Raw genomic sequence first — 19,533 nt, 5'->3', positions numbered from 1 at the left:
CCTCTGCCCCTATTTTTTTTTTTCCAATGTTTATAGCATTTTATTTCATTTTATTGATTTTTTTACAGAGAAGAAGGGAGAGGGATAGAGAATTAGAAACATCGGTGAGAGAGAAACATCGATCAGCTGCCTCATGCACACTCCCCACTGGGGATGTACCCGCAACCAAGGAACATGCCCTTGACTGAAATTGAATCTGGGACCCTTCAGTCCGCAGGTTGACGCTCTATCCACTGAGCCAAACCAGGTAGGGCTATAGTATTTTTTGAAATAACTTCTTGGATCTATGTCTTCTCTATAAGGCTGAAGACGGAGTCTTGGGGAAGTCACATTTGTCTTCTGTTATTTTTCTTTCATTTTATTTTTCCTCCCTATACCTTCTGCCACCTAACCTCCCTCCCCCCCACCCCCCTGCTCTCTGCCCCAAATCACTGTTGTCTGTTTCCATGAGTACTTTTTTTCTTTCCCCCCTCAATCCTTCAACCCCTCAAACCTTCCACAGTGTCTTGATTTTTAAATCCTTAGCACAATGCTGTCTGCCCCTATTTTTAAGATTTAAAAAATAATTTTATTATGAGGGCAATCTATAGGAAATAAGAAAACCTTCACCATAATATATATTTTAGTCCTTACCTGTTCATTGATTTGTTGAGAGAGGGGAAAGAAGAGAGAGAGAAATATCAATGTAAGAGAGATACACTGACCCATTGCTTCTTGCGCCCAACCTAAGTACGTGCCTTTACTGGGTTTTGAACCTGCCACACTGGTCAGAGCACCATAATCTTTATATACAATGATTTTTGTATCTACATGTTTCATTTTAGACTTTGTCCATATGCATAGCCTATTTTACATAAGTATAATAGTAATATATATTGCCTTTTTCACTAATTATGAAATTATACACTTTTCTATGATTCTGCAGTTTCATAAGTAATCCTTGTAATCCTATATAATAAAAGGCTAATATGCAAATTGACCCCTCCGGAGTCCAACCAACCAGTTCAACTGCTTGCTATAACATGTGCTGACAAATAGGGGGCAGCACGGAATGAAGGAAGGTCCAGGCTGGCAGCCAGTGGAAGGAAGTCCCTGATCGGCCCTGATTGCTGGCCAGGCCTAGGGATCCCACCCATGCACAAATTTCGTGCACCAGGCCTCTAGTGTCTATATAATATTGTTCAGGTGATAATTTATTTATCCTTTTTATTAGACATTTAGATTCTTTCTAAATGTTTTATTATTTTATTATATAGGATTACAAGGATTACTTATGAAACTGCAGAATCATAATATTGTTCAGGTGATAATTTATCCTTTTTATTAGACTTTTAGATTCTTTTTCTTTTCTTTTTCATTTTTTTTTTTTTTTTTTTTTTTTTTTTTTACATAAGATGTGATGTGTATAACTTTCATCCTATGTTTAATTATTTCTTTGGGATAAATTCCCAAGAATGGGATTTCAAATCAATGGATAGACATTTTTATGATTTTTAAAAAATTGTACTGCATAGTGATTAGACATTTATATAACTTATGACGTGATTCCAAAAAAAGTCTTGTATTCACCATGCAGTTATATTATTGACTATATTCCCTATGCTGTATTTTACATCCCTATGATTACTTTGTAACTGCCAACTTGTACTTCCTTTTGTAAAAAATAATATATTTTTATTGATTTCAGAGAGGAAGGTAGAGAGAGATAGAAACATCCATGATGAGAGAGAAACACTGATTGGTTGCCTCCTATACACCCCCTCCTGGGGATTGAGCCCATACCCTGGCATGTGCCCTTGACCAGAATCAAACCCAGGACCCTTCAGTCTGTAGGCTGATGCTCTATCCACGGAGCCAAACCAGCTAGGGTCAATTTGTACTTCTTAATCCCTTCATATTTTTCACCCAATCTTCCAACTTTCCTCCCTTCTTGCAACCATCAGTTTGTTCACTGTATCTGTGAGTCTATTCTATTTTGTTTATTTTGGTTTTTGTTAGAGTCCACATATAAATAAAATCATATAGTATTTGTCTTCTCTGATCTGCAATCCCATCAAAAATCCCATTTTTGAACTGGACCCCTATTCGAGGTCCAGTTCAAACATTCCTAAAGAAGTCCTTGGTTTCTTTCTTTTCTTTTCTTTTCTTTTTTTTTTTTAAGATGTTTTTTATTGATTTCAGAAAGGAAGGGAAAGAAACATAAAGAGAGGGAGAAAGAGAAACATCAATGATGAGAAAGAAACATCAATGATGGGAGAAAATCATTGATTGGCTGCCTCCTGCATGCCCTCTGCTGGAGACCAAGCCTGAAACCTGGGCATAAGCCCTGCCTGAGAATCAAACCATGATCTCCTGGTTCATACGTCAACGCTCAAGTACTGAGCCACGCCAGCGGGCAATCTTCCCTGATTTCTTTCTTTGTCTCCCCAGGGTCTCTCTTTTCAGGATGTCTGGTTATGTGGTTTTCTTTCTCCTTTCCGTGGGTGATTGAAGAACTCCCTTGAATCCACGTGTTTGGGCCAATTGGGGCGTCACAGCTGCTTGGTGGTCTCTGTTGTGGGTTTTTCAGGCCTCAGAGAAGATCCTCTTTTCTTGGTAAGATTGAGTAGTTTTCCCTCTGAGACCGTAGCTCCGGGAGAGATCTCTGCCGCCGCAGTGCGGGGCTGCTTGGTCAGGAAATCTTGTCCAGCGGACCCTTAACTTCTCTTAAGAGTTCTGCTACCCCTTAGCTTGCCAACTAACTCTCCCCGAGCGACTCTCAGATGCTCCTTCTATCTGCTCTGGGACTAGGCTCAGAACAGGTCCATCTGTTCGGCGGCCATTTTCCAGAATCTTCCCCGATTTCTTTACTCAGAGTTAGGCACTTCGTTCTCTGTGCTCCTATTGCACTGTTGTTGTTTTTAATTTAGGTATTCCTTAACATACATATAGTAAACTGCACAAATCTTAATTATAAAATTTGATAAATATTTTCATATGTGCACTCAAACAACACTGCACAGATCAAGATATAGGACATCTCTAAATCCCCAGAATGCTCTATTGTGTTCCCTTCCATCATTATCTCTATCCCTAGTGTTGACTTCCATTTGGCTTTTATTATTGACTAGAGGCCCAGTGCACGAATTTGTGCACAAGTGGGGCGGGATCGAGGGAGGTTGGCCACCAGCTCCAAGGAGGGAGCCAGCCCTTTGCCCCACTGGGAAAGGGGCCACATCTGCTGCCACCCACCCCCGGTTTCCCATCCTAGCTCAGGGCCAGAAGGCCCCAGCAGGTCAGGAGAAGAGGCGACAGTCGCCAGGCTGGGCATGGAAGAAATGGATGCCAGATGCTGACGCTGCCCCACCATCACGTGGTTCCCTGCCTCCCCCCTCCTCCTTCCCTCACTACTGTGCTGCCACCATGGCAAGTGGGTGACCTCCAGGGAAGGGAGAGGATGGGAGCAAAACAAACTCTGTGTCAAGGGCTTTCAATGGATTGCAGCAAGAGAGTTGCTCTGCTATGTACAAAACCCTGACCCAGAAGCAGGTCATCTATGAATGGTTTAGCACAGGGGCTGATGGGAGTTGGCAGGCCATGGGAAGTTGGCTGTGACAGCGAACTGACCACCAGGAGGCAGCTCCTGGGTTAGCGTCTGTCCCCTGGTGGTCAGTGCATGTCATAGAGACTGGTCGACAGTCGTTCTGGAAATTCCAGTCATTCGGTCATAATGGTCACTTAGGCTTTTGTATATATAGATACTGCTATGAATATTCTTATGCATGTCTCTTGGAGGATGTACCTATACACTAATTTTTTTTTCCCCAGGGAATATATGTAGGAGTGAAATTGCTGAGTTATAGGGTAGGTGAATATGGATATTTAATTTTGACAAATGATATTGCCAAACAGTTACCCAAAGTAGTCCCATTTACACTCCTACCAGCAGTATATTAAGAGTTCCAGTTGCTTCACATTTTCAACACTTTTAATTATAGGCATTCTAGTAGATGTTTAGCAGTATCTCATTGTGGTTTTAATTTGCATTTTCATGATGAGTAAACATCTCTTCATATACTTATTGGTCATTTGGAGATCCTTTTTTTGAGAACTGCCTGCTCAAGTTGTTTGCTCAGTTTTTACTGGTTCGCTGTCTTTTCTTACTGGTTTATAGGAGTTCTTTAGAACTCCCAAGATGAGAGCTTTGTCAGATATGTGTGTTATGAATGTTTTCTCCTGTCTGTGGTTTGCCTTTTCACTCTTAATGATGTCTTTCAATTAAGAGAAGTTCTTGATTTTTAAGTTCCATTTATTAATCTTTCCCCTTATGGTCACTGCTTTTTGTGCCCTGTTTTAAAAAATCTCCCCACTGCATTTTTATTTACCTGTACTATTTATGTGCCTCTTCCCCACCCCTGTGAGATCCTTGCAGGCAGAGGGTGTATCTTATTCTGCTCTGTATGCCCAGAACCTAGCATAGAGCTTAGAATGTGGTAGCAGTTCAGGAATCACTTGATTAATGAGTTAATTCATGCACTGCATCAACTAACACACCTAGTCTCTGGGCACAGAGGTTTTGCTTCTTATGATGAAAATAAACAATATTGAGGAAACCTTTGACGCATATATATGAGAAGGAATAATTGTATCTGGTTATTAATTCTTAAAACTGCATGTGAACTGCCTTCTATACGAAATGTTTGTGTATGCAGACATATGTATGCCTGCAGCAAAAGCTGGTAACCAACTATTGAAAAGTTCATTAAAGAGGATCCAGTTTTCATTTTCATTGTAAAAGGGAATCATTTAGAATTTAAATGAGCCCAAACCGGTTTGGCTCAGTGGATAGAGCATCAGCTTGGGGACTGAAGGGTCCCGGGTTCGATTCCGGTCAAGGGCACGTACCTTGGTTGCGGGCGCATCCCCAGTGGGGGGCGAGCAGGGGGCAGCTGATTGATGTTTCTTTCTCATCGATGTTTCTAGCTCTCTATCCCTCTCCCTTCCTCTCTGTAAAAAATCAATAAAATATATCTTAAAAATAATAATAATCTTACAGTTTGGCTTCCTGGAGACACAGCAACTAGTTATCACTTTGTCGGGGATATTTCTGAGGAGGAAGCAAATGGGCGTTTGAGAGCACAAATGGAGCATGGGTGGGAAAATAATTTGCCTGATGCCATAAAAGGCTTCCTAAAGCTGAAAGGCTTGGGAGAGCAGGATAGACAGATGTTCCATTCTGGGGGATATTGTGGAGTCTGAAGGTGGGATTTGAGGAAGTTGAGAAAATGGAATTTTCTGGCAGAGGGAAAAGATGATGACAATCAGGCCAATATTACCCAAACCCAAAGAAGAGGGACCCACTAATTAGCTTCCCTGTGGGTGGGGTTCAATTGCATCCGACAGCTGACTAAACCAGAACGCACATTCCCTTAAATGGAGGGAGAGAAGAAGGAAGATAGGAGATGTTGAAATACCTGCCATTTATACTAGTCTGCCAAAGAGGAAGTTCTTTTTTCTTCTTCACTAGTGTAAAAATATTACAAACGTCAACCCACTCACATTAGGCTTTCGTCTCCAACATCACACTGAAAATATTCTTGGTCTCCAATGAAGTCTTGCATCTCATGAAGACTTTGCTGTCCTTTTCACTTGACTCCTGGGCAGAATTAGACATAGCTGGTTGCAGATCCTTCTTCAACATTTTTGCTATTGGCTCTCTTGACACAGGACTCTGGTTTCTCCTTCCCTCACTGGCCAATATTCCAGCTGGTGACCTTCAGGCCTACGTTCTGGGCTCTGTCCTTTAATTTTCCCCCTACGTGGCCTTATTCTTTCTCATGGAACTAAACTCCACCTAAAAGACTGACAATTTCTCAAATCTTAACTCCAGTCCACCATTCCCTTCAAGCTTCAGACTCACATCTCCAGTTTCCTATACTATATCTGAACTTGGAAGTATCACAATTAACACAGCCAAAATGCTTGACCTACCAGTCTTCCTGCCTTAGTAATGATACCACTTCTTACCCAACTGAAACCTTGAGTCATTCTTGGTTTCTTTCCTTCCTTCCCTAACATCTTACTCAACAGTTTTAATTCTACCTTCAAGATGCATGTCTAATTTATATACTACTTCCAAGTTCCATTCCACTACTCTGACCCTGGCAACTTTCATTTTGTACCTTGACCACTGCAATAGTCTCTACTCTTGCTCTCTTCCAATCCACTCTCTATATAATAAATGGCTTCCAATTGCACCTGGGATGCCATCTGAGCCCTTTACCAGGGCCTAAGATGGCTTTATATGATCTGGCTTTTACTCATTTTATGCCACTCCCTTTGCTCACTACACATGCCAGACACATTGACCTTCTCTGAATACCTCAAATACATCAAAAACATTCCTGGTCCACAGCCTTTGCATTTGTTTTCCTCCTACTCTTACCAGGGTCTTCTCATCCTTCAGGCCTCAACCTTAATATTATTCCCCAACATCTTTCTGTTAATCCTCATCAAGGATGTTTTTTCTCATTGATTTTTAGAGAGTGGAAGAGAGGAAGGAAGGAAGAGAGAAACATCAATTGGTTGCCTCCCATAATTGCCCTGACTGGGGCAGGAACCGAACCTGCAACCCAAGTTCCCTTGATCAGAAATAAAATCCATGACGCTTTGGTACTGACGACTGAGCAACACTGGCCAGGAAATTCCCTACTGGCTTCTTTTCTAGGCTCCCCACCCCCCCATCATTGTATTTTGAATTAAAGCTGTATTTTTCTCATTTGCTAATTGTATGTGTCCCTAATTATAAAGGAGGTTCCCAGAGGGCAGGGACTGTGTCTGTTTTATTCATCACATCTCTATCTTTTGGCACATAGTGAGGCTAGTTAAGAATAAGGATAGGTAGTTTGTCCCTGGAAGAACTGGCTAAATCTAAGTAGGATGGCTACTTCTTGACCAGTGTTTGTGGCCAGGGAGAGAAGAAGGTTTTAAGAGAAGAAGGCAAGTTCCATGAGGGTACACTGCTGAAGCATGAGGATGAGGAAAAGTTTCACAAAAGGATGAGTAGGCAGCAATCCCAATTTCTACTACACAGTAACAGTGACGACTTTTCTCCCTTTATTTTAGCAATTTCTTTTCCCCTTCACTTGCTTCAGCTGAGTCCTTAATTTGTCATTATTGGTGGTTTGAAAAACTAGACACTTGAATTGCCCAAACATGTCAAATATAGGATCTTACTTTCCTAACAAGACTAGCAAACCCAATTCTTTCATGACAATTCAACCAACATTTACAGAGCACTCACCATAAATGTCCATCTTACTACAAAGAGCAGAAAAGAAGCTACCAAGCATTACCCTTAATAAGAAACCATGAGCTTTAGTTAATAAACTAGAAGCTTGATGCATGAAATTCGTGCAAGGGGCTTGGCTCCTGCCACTGCTGCGGCTGCCTCTGCCTTGGCCCCTAGGCTCTGTCCAGAGGTCGTCGGGTCTAATTAGCATATTATGCTCTTATTATTATAAATACTACTGTCTTAAAAACATGAGACTATGAGAACAAGATTTTGAAACCTGAGTGGTATTAATAAAAGTAATATCCAGTCTTATCGTAGAAAACAATAATACAAAAAACCTAATACTGAAAAGTTTTTATTTCCAAGATCAAATATTACAACAGGACATTTACATGTATTTATAAAAAAATGCAGCAGTTGAATTTATAGATCAGAGGTTTCCTTGAGTTTGGTCCCTCTCTCAGCACAGTGAACTGATGTCTTCAAAGGACTTATCACCCCCTCCCTCCATCCCTCCCCCATACAACCACAAGCCGTCCCACCCCGCTTCCCCAATTCAAGCTGCAGTATCAACATGAAGCAACTGGGTACAACACAGCAAGAATATTCACAATTTGGTACAGCCAAAACAGAGGATCTCCAGGAGATCCTCAATTTAGAAATTATTTACCTATAGACTATGTATCTATAGATATATCACACCCAGTTATCTAAGATTTCCCTGGTTTTAGTGGAAGTTCCATTGAGTCTTAGCCAGCAGTTACAGCTCTGCTTTGTCAAATGGCATATTTTTCTCCTCCTCCAAGTTTTAGGTTTTCTACGGCTTCTGTGTGTCTTTAAATTTAAGGCTTTTCCCTAGCACCTTTATTATCACTTACTAGATATACAGGAGGGTCTCTAGTGTATCTTGAACAAAAAAATTTTAGTGTATGATCCAGTTGCCCCTTACTCACTAGTCCCACTCCTTCTTCCCATCTTTGAGAAGAGTGGGAGATGGTACCTCCTAGCACCATGAAATTAAAAGCCCAGAAAACTGAGAGCTATACATGCATTTTAGGGAGCACATGCCAGAAACACTAAAATAGAAGCACTGTTTCTGTCCATTATCTTCTTGGATTCAATAACAAAGTTATGCTACAGATTGAATTTCGAGCCATCCTGCATTAAGAATGCAAATCTCTTACTAAGACCACCACTTTGTCCAGAATAAGTTGAGTATACAAAGATCCCAGAGAATCTCCAAAATACCGTTAGGAACTGCTTGAGAAACACCCTTAAGCAAATACCCCCAAATTGACTTCACTCCTTAAGTACCCAGCTCACCCCCTACCCCTCGCCCCCACCCCCAAATTTAATTCCTTGATTTAACCTCTCTGAGTAAGATGGGAAGTGAGGTTTGAAAAACGACATGAAAAATGTTTAAAAAATACATTTAGTGAAGACATGCCAGAATTGGACATCCCAGATGTTTAAAACACACTGTTCAAACTGAACACACACAAAGCATGCACAGAGCCTACACGCACTCGAGTTTCCAGGAACAATCAATACCTACTTGAAAACAGACTTTTGTTTCTTAAAGGGTTAAAAAAAAAAAAAAAGACACCAAATATTTAGAAATTGTTATCAAAAGGAAAAACGTCCTAAGAGAAAGATTCTAAAACGAGTAAATTAAATTTTGTCTAACAGATTCATGCCAGAACTTGGATGGAAGCCCTTCAAAGTCATGTTAGCATAAACTGGTACCCATCTCTCTAGATCTATGACTAGATTTACTGCTTCCCAGCAGGTAAATCACCTTTCTAACCTGAAGAGAGAAACATAGGAAAATAACAAGGTTCAAGTCCCAAAATGGGTAAGATAAGCTTACTACTCATTAACTAAAAAGCTTACTACTATAAGCTTACAGTTCATTAACTAAAAAGTGGAGGTCACACACTACTTTCATTCTAATTAGCAGATAAAATGAGATTTTCTGGTGGCAATGGTCACTCCATGTGAGGTTTAACTTACAGGGCAATAAATTATCAAAGTTATTCAAAGCATATGATTAATGTAAAAAACCTATTTATATTATGAATCACACCATTTAATTTATTGACATTTTTCATTATTAAGAACACAGAAGCTTTGAGAAAGCATACTGCAGAACCATTTTGTTGAAAACAGCAACATATCCAACTGAGCATCAACATTTTGATGTCATTAACTTGAAATAGATCCTGGTGACAATGTACTCTAAAACCAGTGACTTTGATAGGAAAGAAAAGCAGAATGGCAGGGAATGGCTCCAGATCAAGAATCTCTCCCTATCAGTTAAAATGCCCATATTGAAGCCATGAAAAAACCAAGTAAAAGAGATTTTAAGGAAGAAAGAATTCAATTCCAGGTCAGAATTTATCTAATAATTTGAAATGTTTCCCATTTTATTTACCACACCTAATAAAATAAATGATTCATGGTAGGCTCATTTAGAATAAGTTATTTTAATGGAGATAAAAGTTTTATGTTCAATCTAGCTTAGCTTGACTTATTCTTATTTGAAAACCCAAATGACCTTATAAGGGATATAAATCTTAGGGCATTGATCTTTATAGTGGAAATACCATTAAGCAACAAATCTTGCTATCTGTTGCAATAAAATTAAGTAAGTACAAGGCAACTTCCCATATTAACAGATTAATATGTGACTGTGCTTAGGCAAAATACTATCATTAGTATTTGTATCTCTAACCCTATAAGTAAATGTGGTTATTTTTTTTAAATACAGAAATGCTAAATTGTTTTATTAATGTAGTTCGCATTGCATTACCAACTCTACTTTCAGATCATGTGTCAGAGAAAGGTCTGTACCAAAAATCATGAGAATGACTGAGGTCCTATGCAATAATACAAGAGCATTCTGCAGGCCAAAAAGGGGAGAGGGATGTCATGGAGCTGGCCATTCTATATTTGGGATAAAAGCATTCTTAAGTAGACAGAAAATGAGCTATAAAAATGATGTTTGCCTCAAAATCTTCCTTTGTATATTTATAAAATAGTTAAGATGTTACCATTAAAAGAGAAGTGAATTTCTTAAACATAGCCAATTTTATTAAAATCATGACTAATTTTCAGAGAATGGATGTCGAAAAATTAGGAACAGAGAACGAAAAAGTATAAAAGGATTAAAAGAGTTTCTAATTAAGGGTTCCATATCATTATATCCAGTAACTTTAACCACAAGTTCACTTCAACAGGAAAACCACCAAGGTCATCATAATCTCTATGAAAAATACTCTTGATTCTAAGTGGCCTCTCTGGCAGGACTGACATACAGAAGAGTCAAAGATCAAAATAACCATCATTAAAATATCAAATTTCTCGTAACAGGAGAAATCAACATATTAGCTTGATATTCTCTGCTGGTTACTTTCAGGACTAAAGAATATTCTTGCCACTATTCTAAAATGTGTACAGTGCAATTAAGTTTCATGACAATAACTGAAGTGCTAAGCAAGGATAATCAATAAAGTTGAATAGTCACAGTACACAGATGTCTTTAAGTAGCCTTTTCATCAAGGCTCCTATTTTTGAAAAACCGCCATGTTCATTAGAGGGTTGATTCTTCCCACTCTCGTTTACTTTTTTACAAATTACGTACTCATTAATCTGCATCCTATATTTACTATTAAGTAGTTAAATGAAAGAGGGCAAGAAAGAATGACACAATGGAGATATACTGTGTGGGATAAGAAATATTTTTAAAAGTCAGCCTATCTGAATTTGAAAAAGTTGTTTCTGCCAAGTAAGTAAATTTTACAACTTACACAAATCGATTTCCTAACAATTGCTCAGTGGTAAAATGTAAGCACACAGGTAAAATAAAATTTAACTCTAGTGTCAGTGAAATATTTGGTTCTCATTAATTACATTTTAGTCAGACTCAACAATGTACAAGAATACTGCATTAAAGTTTTTTAAATTAATGAATTGTGTTTTAAAGATCATTACTAGATCTATAACCATTGTACTCTCCTTTTTGGAGATTTCAGTCAAGAGAGGTTAGTTATTAGGCAAATGAAACCTGGACACAGAAAAAAAGCGAATGAACTGATTAGCAAGTATACTTTTAATTAACCTAGGGATAATATATAATAAAGAGGAGAGACTAGAAGCATAAACTTTTGGAGTGGAAAGTTTCACTTCAGAGATAATCTAATTCAGTGTTCTACAATCTGTGGGTTCTTAAGAGTTTCTGCAAGAGTCTGCAAATTCCATATGCACATTTACATTTTCTCCATCAATGAAATAAATGGTATTAATACTTAACTCCACAGTTCCGCACCTCTGCCAAATTTTAAAATCACAAGTTCTTTCACTTGAACAGACTGAGAACTCTTGATCTAGTCCAATATGCTGTGAAGTAGTAGCAGAGCAATTACCCAAGTGCACTTATGCCTACATACAGCGCCCCCTCTGCATATCCAGTATTTTCCTAAGTGTTCAAGTGAGATCCCTCCTAGCTAAAATTTTAGTCCTGGGGATCAGTAATCTTTTCCTTTTTGTGAATTCGATATGCCTTACTGACAAACATCATGCCTAAGTAGTTACAAAAGTTGCAACTAAAGAATACAGGTGAGTCAAAAGAAAATTTGAGCTACAGTATTTGCCACTTTTCAGTTTTACATTTTTGTTAAGACTGTCCTAACTAAAGTGTATTCATTCCCCTTTCTAAGCGTCTATTATAATTATAGTTCAGCCCCAGAAATGTGAGCATTTACAGTTCTCCAGTTATCTCATGTGTAGTGTGTCTCTCCAACTGGGTAAAACAGGCAGGAACTACATCTTAGATTTCAAGATGTTTCCAACTTTGATTAAGAACTCAATAAATTACTGGCTTACACAGTCAAGGAAGAATTTTACAGAATATTTTAAAAGATATACATAAAAAGATTTAATAATCTGGTATAGGTGGGATGCAGAAAAGATAATTATGTCTTTTCTGAAAAGTTTAAAAGAGATAAAATCATTTTTTACCTTTCTGTTTATTCTTAGCAAATAATGCCACATAATTATTTTCCTTTCACATTTTTATCAGTCCCTCAAAATAATGGTGTAAATGGGAATTTATAGGCATAGCAGAAATCCCACCAGCTTTAAGGAAACATAACCAAATGATACTTTACAGAGCCAAACAAAAGGAAGATAACTTTCGGGGCTGATGCCCCTGTTGGAGGAGACAGCAACATGGGAGTAAAAGAGCATGGACTCTGGATACCAATTTTGATTTTGCCACTTACTGACTGTGACATCCCCAACAAGTTCTCTGAACTTCAATTTTATTTCTTATACATAAAAGGGGGGGAAATGTGCATTTTATGGCGTTCTTATAAAGATTAAGAGGAAATGTGTATAAGGTACCTATTACATGCTAATTACTCAAAATTAGTTGCATGTCTTCCCTCATTTGGCTCTTCTTTCTCTTCTCTGGTTTCTTCTTAAATCAATTTCAAAAGAGGTTTCCTGTCACTCCCTCAACACCCCCCCCACACACTAGTTTTCATTTTATCTCCCTGTATGTGTCACATTTACTCTCAAGATCTACCTTGTTCTTTTTCTCTGTACCTTTTATCTCTTTCAAGCTGTTTCCAATACCTACAAGGAATTACTATTTTAAGCTAATTTTTAATTATTTTACTAACCTCATTTAATCTATTCAATAAAACTTCTCCAAAAAGCAAAGGAATTTACAGAGAAAATAAGACAAATTAGAGGAAGTGGATTAAGTTCTTGAGTAAAGCAACATTCCTTATTCACTCTTCCCAGGTACAATCTATAATTCCTCCATCCCATTGGCCTTTATTTCAAGCCCAGGATAATTACATTCCTGCCTCAAAATAAAATAAAATCCTTTAGATTGTATATTCTAAACACCAGCTGTCTCTAAGTTGAGTCAGTATCTCATGCCCCATCTCTTTAATATGCTTACTTAAATCCTTTATATATATATATACTTGGTCATTTCACAGTTGAAATAGTCACTTTGGTTTCTCATGCATGGATATGCTAGGGCTGAGCTTATCAAAAAGAACTACATCCTATCATTAATGGACATATTGTCTCAGGTTCCCTAGATATGTTTTATAAAGAGAAGCTAATAGGTAAAAGAATAAAATAAAGTCCTACAGGGAAAGCTCTTGACTTCACATTTTTGACAGATTTGGGCTTTAGCTGTGACTTGGCTGAGTGGAGACAGGTGCCATAGCACCCAAACTGGGCGTACCCTCACTTCTTACCCTGTACCTCCCTGAATTTTTAGATTCTTGACCTTGCCTACTACCAACAGTCTTTTTACCCTCTAATGCATCTTCGATGGTATACAGCTCTATTAGATAGTAAGTCTATTATCCAAATTAAGGAATTAACATGAAAACCATGATTCCTCAATAATTCAGAAGCTGTTAGTTAGCCTCAAGAGCCTATGAAAAAACATCAAAGTGGTATTACTCAGTCACCAATCTAAAGAGAGAACTTTGACTCAAGATATAAATGAAATTGTAATTATATAAATATATTTATAAATATTTATACAATTATATACTTATACATAAGCACTTACACACACTTAGAAAAAATGTAAGAACATTAATCCAAAAGGACTCACTGAAGAATAAACAGAATTTTCCATGATTATTTCTGAGGAGAAACATTACTGGTTCTTTAGGGTGGGTCCCTCAAAATTCAACCATTAGAAATCATATTCTCTAATTAAGTACTAGCAACACATAAGCATGTTTTTTTAAAATCCCCTAGTTACCAAGTGAATGATCTTAAAATAGATGGGAACTTAAAGGTCTCTGAGCAATAGCAATTTATGTTCCTCAAGCAGAAGGATCAATCAATATAAATCCCCTTTTTATATTATGGTTTTATAGCAAGTTAAAGTTCTGATTTTGCCACCAGAATCACCACTACCTCATCAGAAGACTAAAGCTCAAAATAAGAACTAAGCATATAATGAAGCTGGTAAGTTGAGTAGTGTTATGGAGATTCAAGATGGCTAATCTAAACAAAACTGAGAAAAGCTTTCACCAACTACAATTTGAATGTGGCTTTTGTAGGCAGAAAAACCTCCACAACATTTGAAGACTACTGGCAATCTTCCCCACCTCCCTTACTAAATGTTGTCTTATGGATTTAATTTAAAGGTTTTTCCCTTAGGCTTTCAATTTTGAGACCTTTAGCAAGAAAAAGCATGAGGATTTAAGCTCATTTAGTCACCAGAGCCTTTTAGAGACTGTTCAACCAGGGGTAATAAATGAATCACTAATTCTAACCAAGGAACATGGTTAGCTACTCTCAGCTGCATCTTTTTCTTTCCCCCCCAGGATATACATAAGTATGCCTAAAGCACATAGGACAATCAATAACCATAGTGGTTAAACTACAAGCCACTGTACTGCATGATTATTGAATAGCTGCCTTCCTATAGATCACCTGTGGACCCAAACAATGGAAGGGCCAAAGGAATTAATATGCCATACTGGCAAAAACAGCAAGCACCTTCTCATCCCAGTCACCACAATATGCTCACTAAAGGTCCACTCTGGGACTAGCAGGATCAATATAGTTTACAGAGTAGTAACTAAGAAAGTTGTCTCAGGCTAGGTTATTGAATGCCAACCCATGCTACTCGCCCAACATTTAACACTCATTTTGCCAAAAACACATTTCATGGAAATAATTCTAGCTTGGGAGGATGGGAATCCTTCAAAATGATTTTTAAATGAGATGAATAATAATTATAAGAGATACTTTTTCTATGTAAATAAAAGCCTAGATATTCTGTTGTGATATTTCTTACATGAACAACAAAACATGTTAGAGAATTTTTTTTCCCCTACTAAAAACAGGGCTTACAAAAAAGGGAGGTTGTTCTTATTCTGAATCTAGCCATTCCTTTACCAAAGAAGTCTGAGGAGTAGTAACATTATCATTTGATCCCGAAAAAGTGCCATGCAAGAGACCACTTATTGGAACACACATTTCCTGCTGCCAGTACTAGGAGGTGTTATCCTTATACTTCCATTTGGTCACCTGATTAGGTAAGAAAGAAAAGTAGGAAAAAGATGAAAATAGGAGAGGAGGGGGGGAAAAAGAGGGTAGGAAGTGAAAAAGATTTATAGGAGAGAGCAAGGAATAAAAGAGAAGGCAGGTGACTTGCTTGCCCAACTTTGGCTCTATGGTCCTATGAACCAAAATGCATACTCAGTGACATGGTATCTCATAGGAAAAGGGAAAAAAGGGGTAAGCTGAGAGAGGTCAGGCCATGATGTTAATTTCTTTCCTGTACAAAGACAGTCTCTTGAGGACAAAGGCCTGCCTCTTGTAATGTTATGTCATAGTCCAGATGAGAGAGTTTTCTTCGAGGGAAGTTGGTGAGAAGTTCAAAACGTTCATTTGGATATCCTTTAGACTGGACATGCTTCACCAAAGCCTATGAAAAACAAAAGAAAGACAAGACTATTAGATGGAAATAGAAAAAGCATATTAAAGAATTACATATATATTAATTTAAAAAAATAATTTTTATATGTTTTCATTGGTTTTAGAGAGACAGGGAGACAGAGATAGAAATATTGATGAGAGAAACATCGGTTGGCTGCCTCCTACAGGTTCCCGACCTGGGATCAAACAAGCCCAAAACCTAGGCACCTGCCCTGACCAAGAATCAAACTGGCAACCTCTTCGTATTTGGGTCAACACTCAACCACTGAGCCAAACCAGCCAAGCAATATAACATTCTTTTTAAAAAATATGTTTTATTGATTTGAGAGAGAGGGAGAGGAGAGAAACAGAAGCATCGATGAGAGGGAAACATCAACATTGACTGGCTTCCTCCTGCATGTCCCCAGTTGGGGATTGAGCCTGCAACCCAGGCATGTGCTCTGACTGGGAATCCAACCCTGACCTCCTGGTTCATGAGTTGATGCTCAACCACTGAGCCACATTGGCCAGGCTAACATTCAGTACTGTCACAGTAGATAAAATATGAAGTTTAAGGGCCAATATAACACTTTGGATGGGGAGATAATAGCGTACATTAAGTGATGTACTGACCTATACAGGGTTATTACTATTTCCTCAATAACAAACTCACTACTTATAAAATTACTGTCCTTGGTTTTAAACATGATTATTTTCCCTTCCATTTTTTTATCGGCAAAGATATGTCTTTCATTCTACCTATAGCCAATCTTGTCACCTGTGTACTAAATCTCTTCTTGCCTTCTCAGAAACCATGCCTCTACCGAGCATCCCTGCTTTAATAGGTATTGTCTACATCTCCCTCTCTACAGATGCTTCCCATCAGACTCTAAACATGCAGTCTCTCCTTCAATCATTCCCCTCACTGTGATTACTGCATACCCCTCTCTAGCTTCACAACCAAACTTCTCAAAAAAGTGCTCCATCTACTGTCTCATCTCACATTCCCTTCCAAATATGAGACCTGGGAAACAGTCTGGGTATCAGCACCAGCAGCCAGATCCGACCGGCATTCCAGTCACACAGTCTTCAAGATCACACACACTCTCTCGCCACAGAAAACAGACAGGTAAAAATGCCTGGCCCAAAGGGGATTCATTCACAGGTATCCGATAAAAAGATGGAAGGGACTAAAAAAGCTAATCAGATTCATTCTCTTTTCCAGGAGTTAAAAACGACAGAGTTAAAAACGACAGAGGAAAGGTCCATCAGCTATGAACTTTAAAGGAAAAGCCCCTCAGCATCACGATTTCGTGGACCATGTCCGCACTCAGAGGTAAACAAAAGCCACCAGTATAGAGAGAGAACAATGGTATGAAGCAGAGAATTACAGTGGAGACACTGAACAGGCCCCAGCACAGAAACACAAAAAAAGATTGCCCTGGTTCTTAACTATTTTGTATGTCTAGCTATAAGAAAGCCAGAAGCCCCAGTAGTCTTCACTCCTCTTTTCTGGGAATAATTTCCAGTTGGAAAATGAAATGCAGCCACGGAATAGAACAGCCTTGTCTGGAACAGACCCTATGTGACTTGTCTAAGATAACTCAGGAAGGAAATATACTAATTAGAAATCAGAATAACCTGTTAAATTTCCTTAGAGGTCAGACTGAATACTAACACTTATTTCAAAGAACAAGCCAATTATACCAATTAATTAGTTTCTCTCCTTTAAGCCAGTGCTTAAATTAGATATACTTACTAGCAATTTAGCTTGCTCTGGAAGAGTGATTTGTTCCCTTTTTCCATCTGGATACCGCAACATCAGCTGTGCTTTTGGTCCTGGGGTTAAAATATACATAAATGTATATATATATACAGGAGTTTAAGATGGAAGACTAATTTAAACAAATTCAGTAATATTCAAGTTTCAAGTAAAGTAAGTCTAGAACATAGCTCACCATTTACATCTATGCCCTCCACTATTCCATCTGATTTCTCAGGTGACATCTCTAATATTTCTGAATCCATGACTGACAATGCTTGGTGGTTTGTGGTTGTTCCAGGCTCAGTTCTGGGTGGGGGCTCAGTTAGCAGCCTTCTGTTTTCCTCTTTTCTATGCCCCAAATCTTTATGGGGAGACTTTCTGGACTTGGCAAGATTCTCTATATCATCTTCTTCATCAGAGCCACAAACGGATATAAATTCCTCACTGCCAGAAAAAAGTTCAGATTCAGATTCTTCATCCGAGCGGCTATCCTGTTTTGTCTGTGATGAATCAAAATGTGTTTCTTGCAAGGAGGCTCTGATGGCAGCTTCTAGCTGGCTATCTTCACTTGCATCTATAAGGCTCTCCTGCAAGATGCAGTCATAAAACACGGGTGCAAAAGAAAGAAAACAGTTAAACCAAAAAATAGTCAAGCCAGACAAGGCACAAGAAATATGATAGTTTGCCATTATTACTTTCTACTAAATATATCTCTTTTACTAAATTTTCACCTAGTTGAAGGCAATACTTTGTCCTACACAGCCAAGTTGGGATGAATAGTTTAAAAATAAAAATAAAAACTGTCATACCACCTGGTATAATGATGCTGCAAGCATAGGGAAGTTTTCTACATCAAAATGAATAAAACTAAGAAAACAGAATACTGACTGCCCAAAAAAGGCAAGAATTAAGGTTTTTATATATAAAGCAAAAATATTAGTCTTTAACATGATTATATAAAGAAGCATGTCTACCTTGCTCACCATTATATTCTTCAATTAGCATTGTTTTGCCACATAGAATATCAATAAATAGCTCAGTAACTATCGTTTTGCAAAAAAAAAAACCAAAAAACAACTAACAGATCACTAACATTCAAAACAAAATACCATACAATAAATTGGGAAAAACGACTATATTTTCCCAAGCTTAATTACAATAAGATTTTCTTTTTCTTTTTTTTTTTTTAATATATTTTTATTGATTTTTTATAGAGAGGAAGAGAGAGGGATAGAGAGCTAGAAACATCGATGAGAGAGAAACATCGACCAGCTGCCTCTTGCACATTCCCTACCGGGGAAGTGCCCGCAACCAACGTACATGCCCTTGACCGGAATCGAACCCGGGACCTTTCAGTCCGCAGACCGACGCTCTACCACTGAGCCAAACTGGTTTCGACACAGTAAGATTTTCATTGTGATGATGAGAAATACAAACTTACTAGTTTTCCTTTTGGTAAAGTTATAATGCCACAGATTTCACTAAACTTATTCAGTCACAAAATTTGGGTTGTTTGCCAAAGGAATTTTGACAAAGAAGAAATAAACTTATGGTGTCATACTCCCTGATTTCAAACTGTTTTCCAAAGCTATAGTATTTAAACAGTATGATGCTGGCATAAAAACAGACACACAGAACAAGGGAACTGCACAGAGAGCCCAGAAATAGACCCATGCTTATATGGTCAATTAATCTACAACAAAGGAGACAAGAATATACAAGGGGGAAAAGATAGTCCCTTCAATAAACGATACTGGGAATACTGGATATCCATATGCAAGAAAATGAAACCAGACCACTTTCTTATACCATATACAAGAATAAATTCAAAATGGATGAAAAACTTAAATATGAGACCTGATATATCTGATAAGGGGTTAATATCCAAAATATGTAAGTAACTCATACAACTCAACATCAAAAACAAATAATCCAATAAAAAATGAGCAGAGGACCTGGACAGACATCTCTCCAAAGAAGAAATACAGATGGCCAACAGACTAAATCATTAGGGAAATGTAAATCA

The 19,533-nt window shown here is 38.1% G+C and overlaps 1 protein-coding gene across 2 annotated transcripts in view; it reads right to left on the bottom strand.

Moving 5' to 3' along the window:
- Positions 1 to 8,689: 8,689 nt before the first annotated feature.
- Positions 8,690 to 19,533, bottom strand: part of UBXN7 (UBX domain protein 7) — a 61,708-nt gene continuing 50,864 nt past the window's right edge. For both annotated transcript variants that reach the window (XM_084871672.1, XM_084871671.1), the window contains 3 exons: positions 17,701 to 18,094; positions 17,502 to 17,581; positions 8,690 to 15,752 (listed from right to left, as the gene is read on the bottom strand). In XM_084871672.1, the coding sequence (XP_084727798.1) occupies positions 15,591 to 15,752; positions 17,502 to 17,581; positions 17,701 to 18,094 (636 nt within the window). In that variant the 3' untranslated portion in view covers positions 8,690 to 15,590. The remainder of the gene's footprint in view (positions 15,753 to 17,501; positions 17,582 to 17,700; positions 18,095 to 19,533) is intronic.

Source organism: Pipistrellus hanaki (genome assembly GCF_964339955.1).
Source record: "Pipistrellus hanaki genome assembly, chromosome: 2".
In the NCBI taxonomy this organism is placed as follows: domain Eukaryota; kingdom Metazoa; phylum Chordata; class Mammalia; order Chiroptera; family Vespertilionidae; genus Pipistrellus; species Pipistrellus hanaki.
The sequence above is the reverse complement of the archived record's forward strand: the minus strand, read 5'-3'. Positions and strand labels throughout refer to the sequence as shown.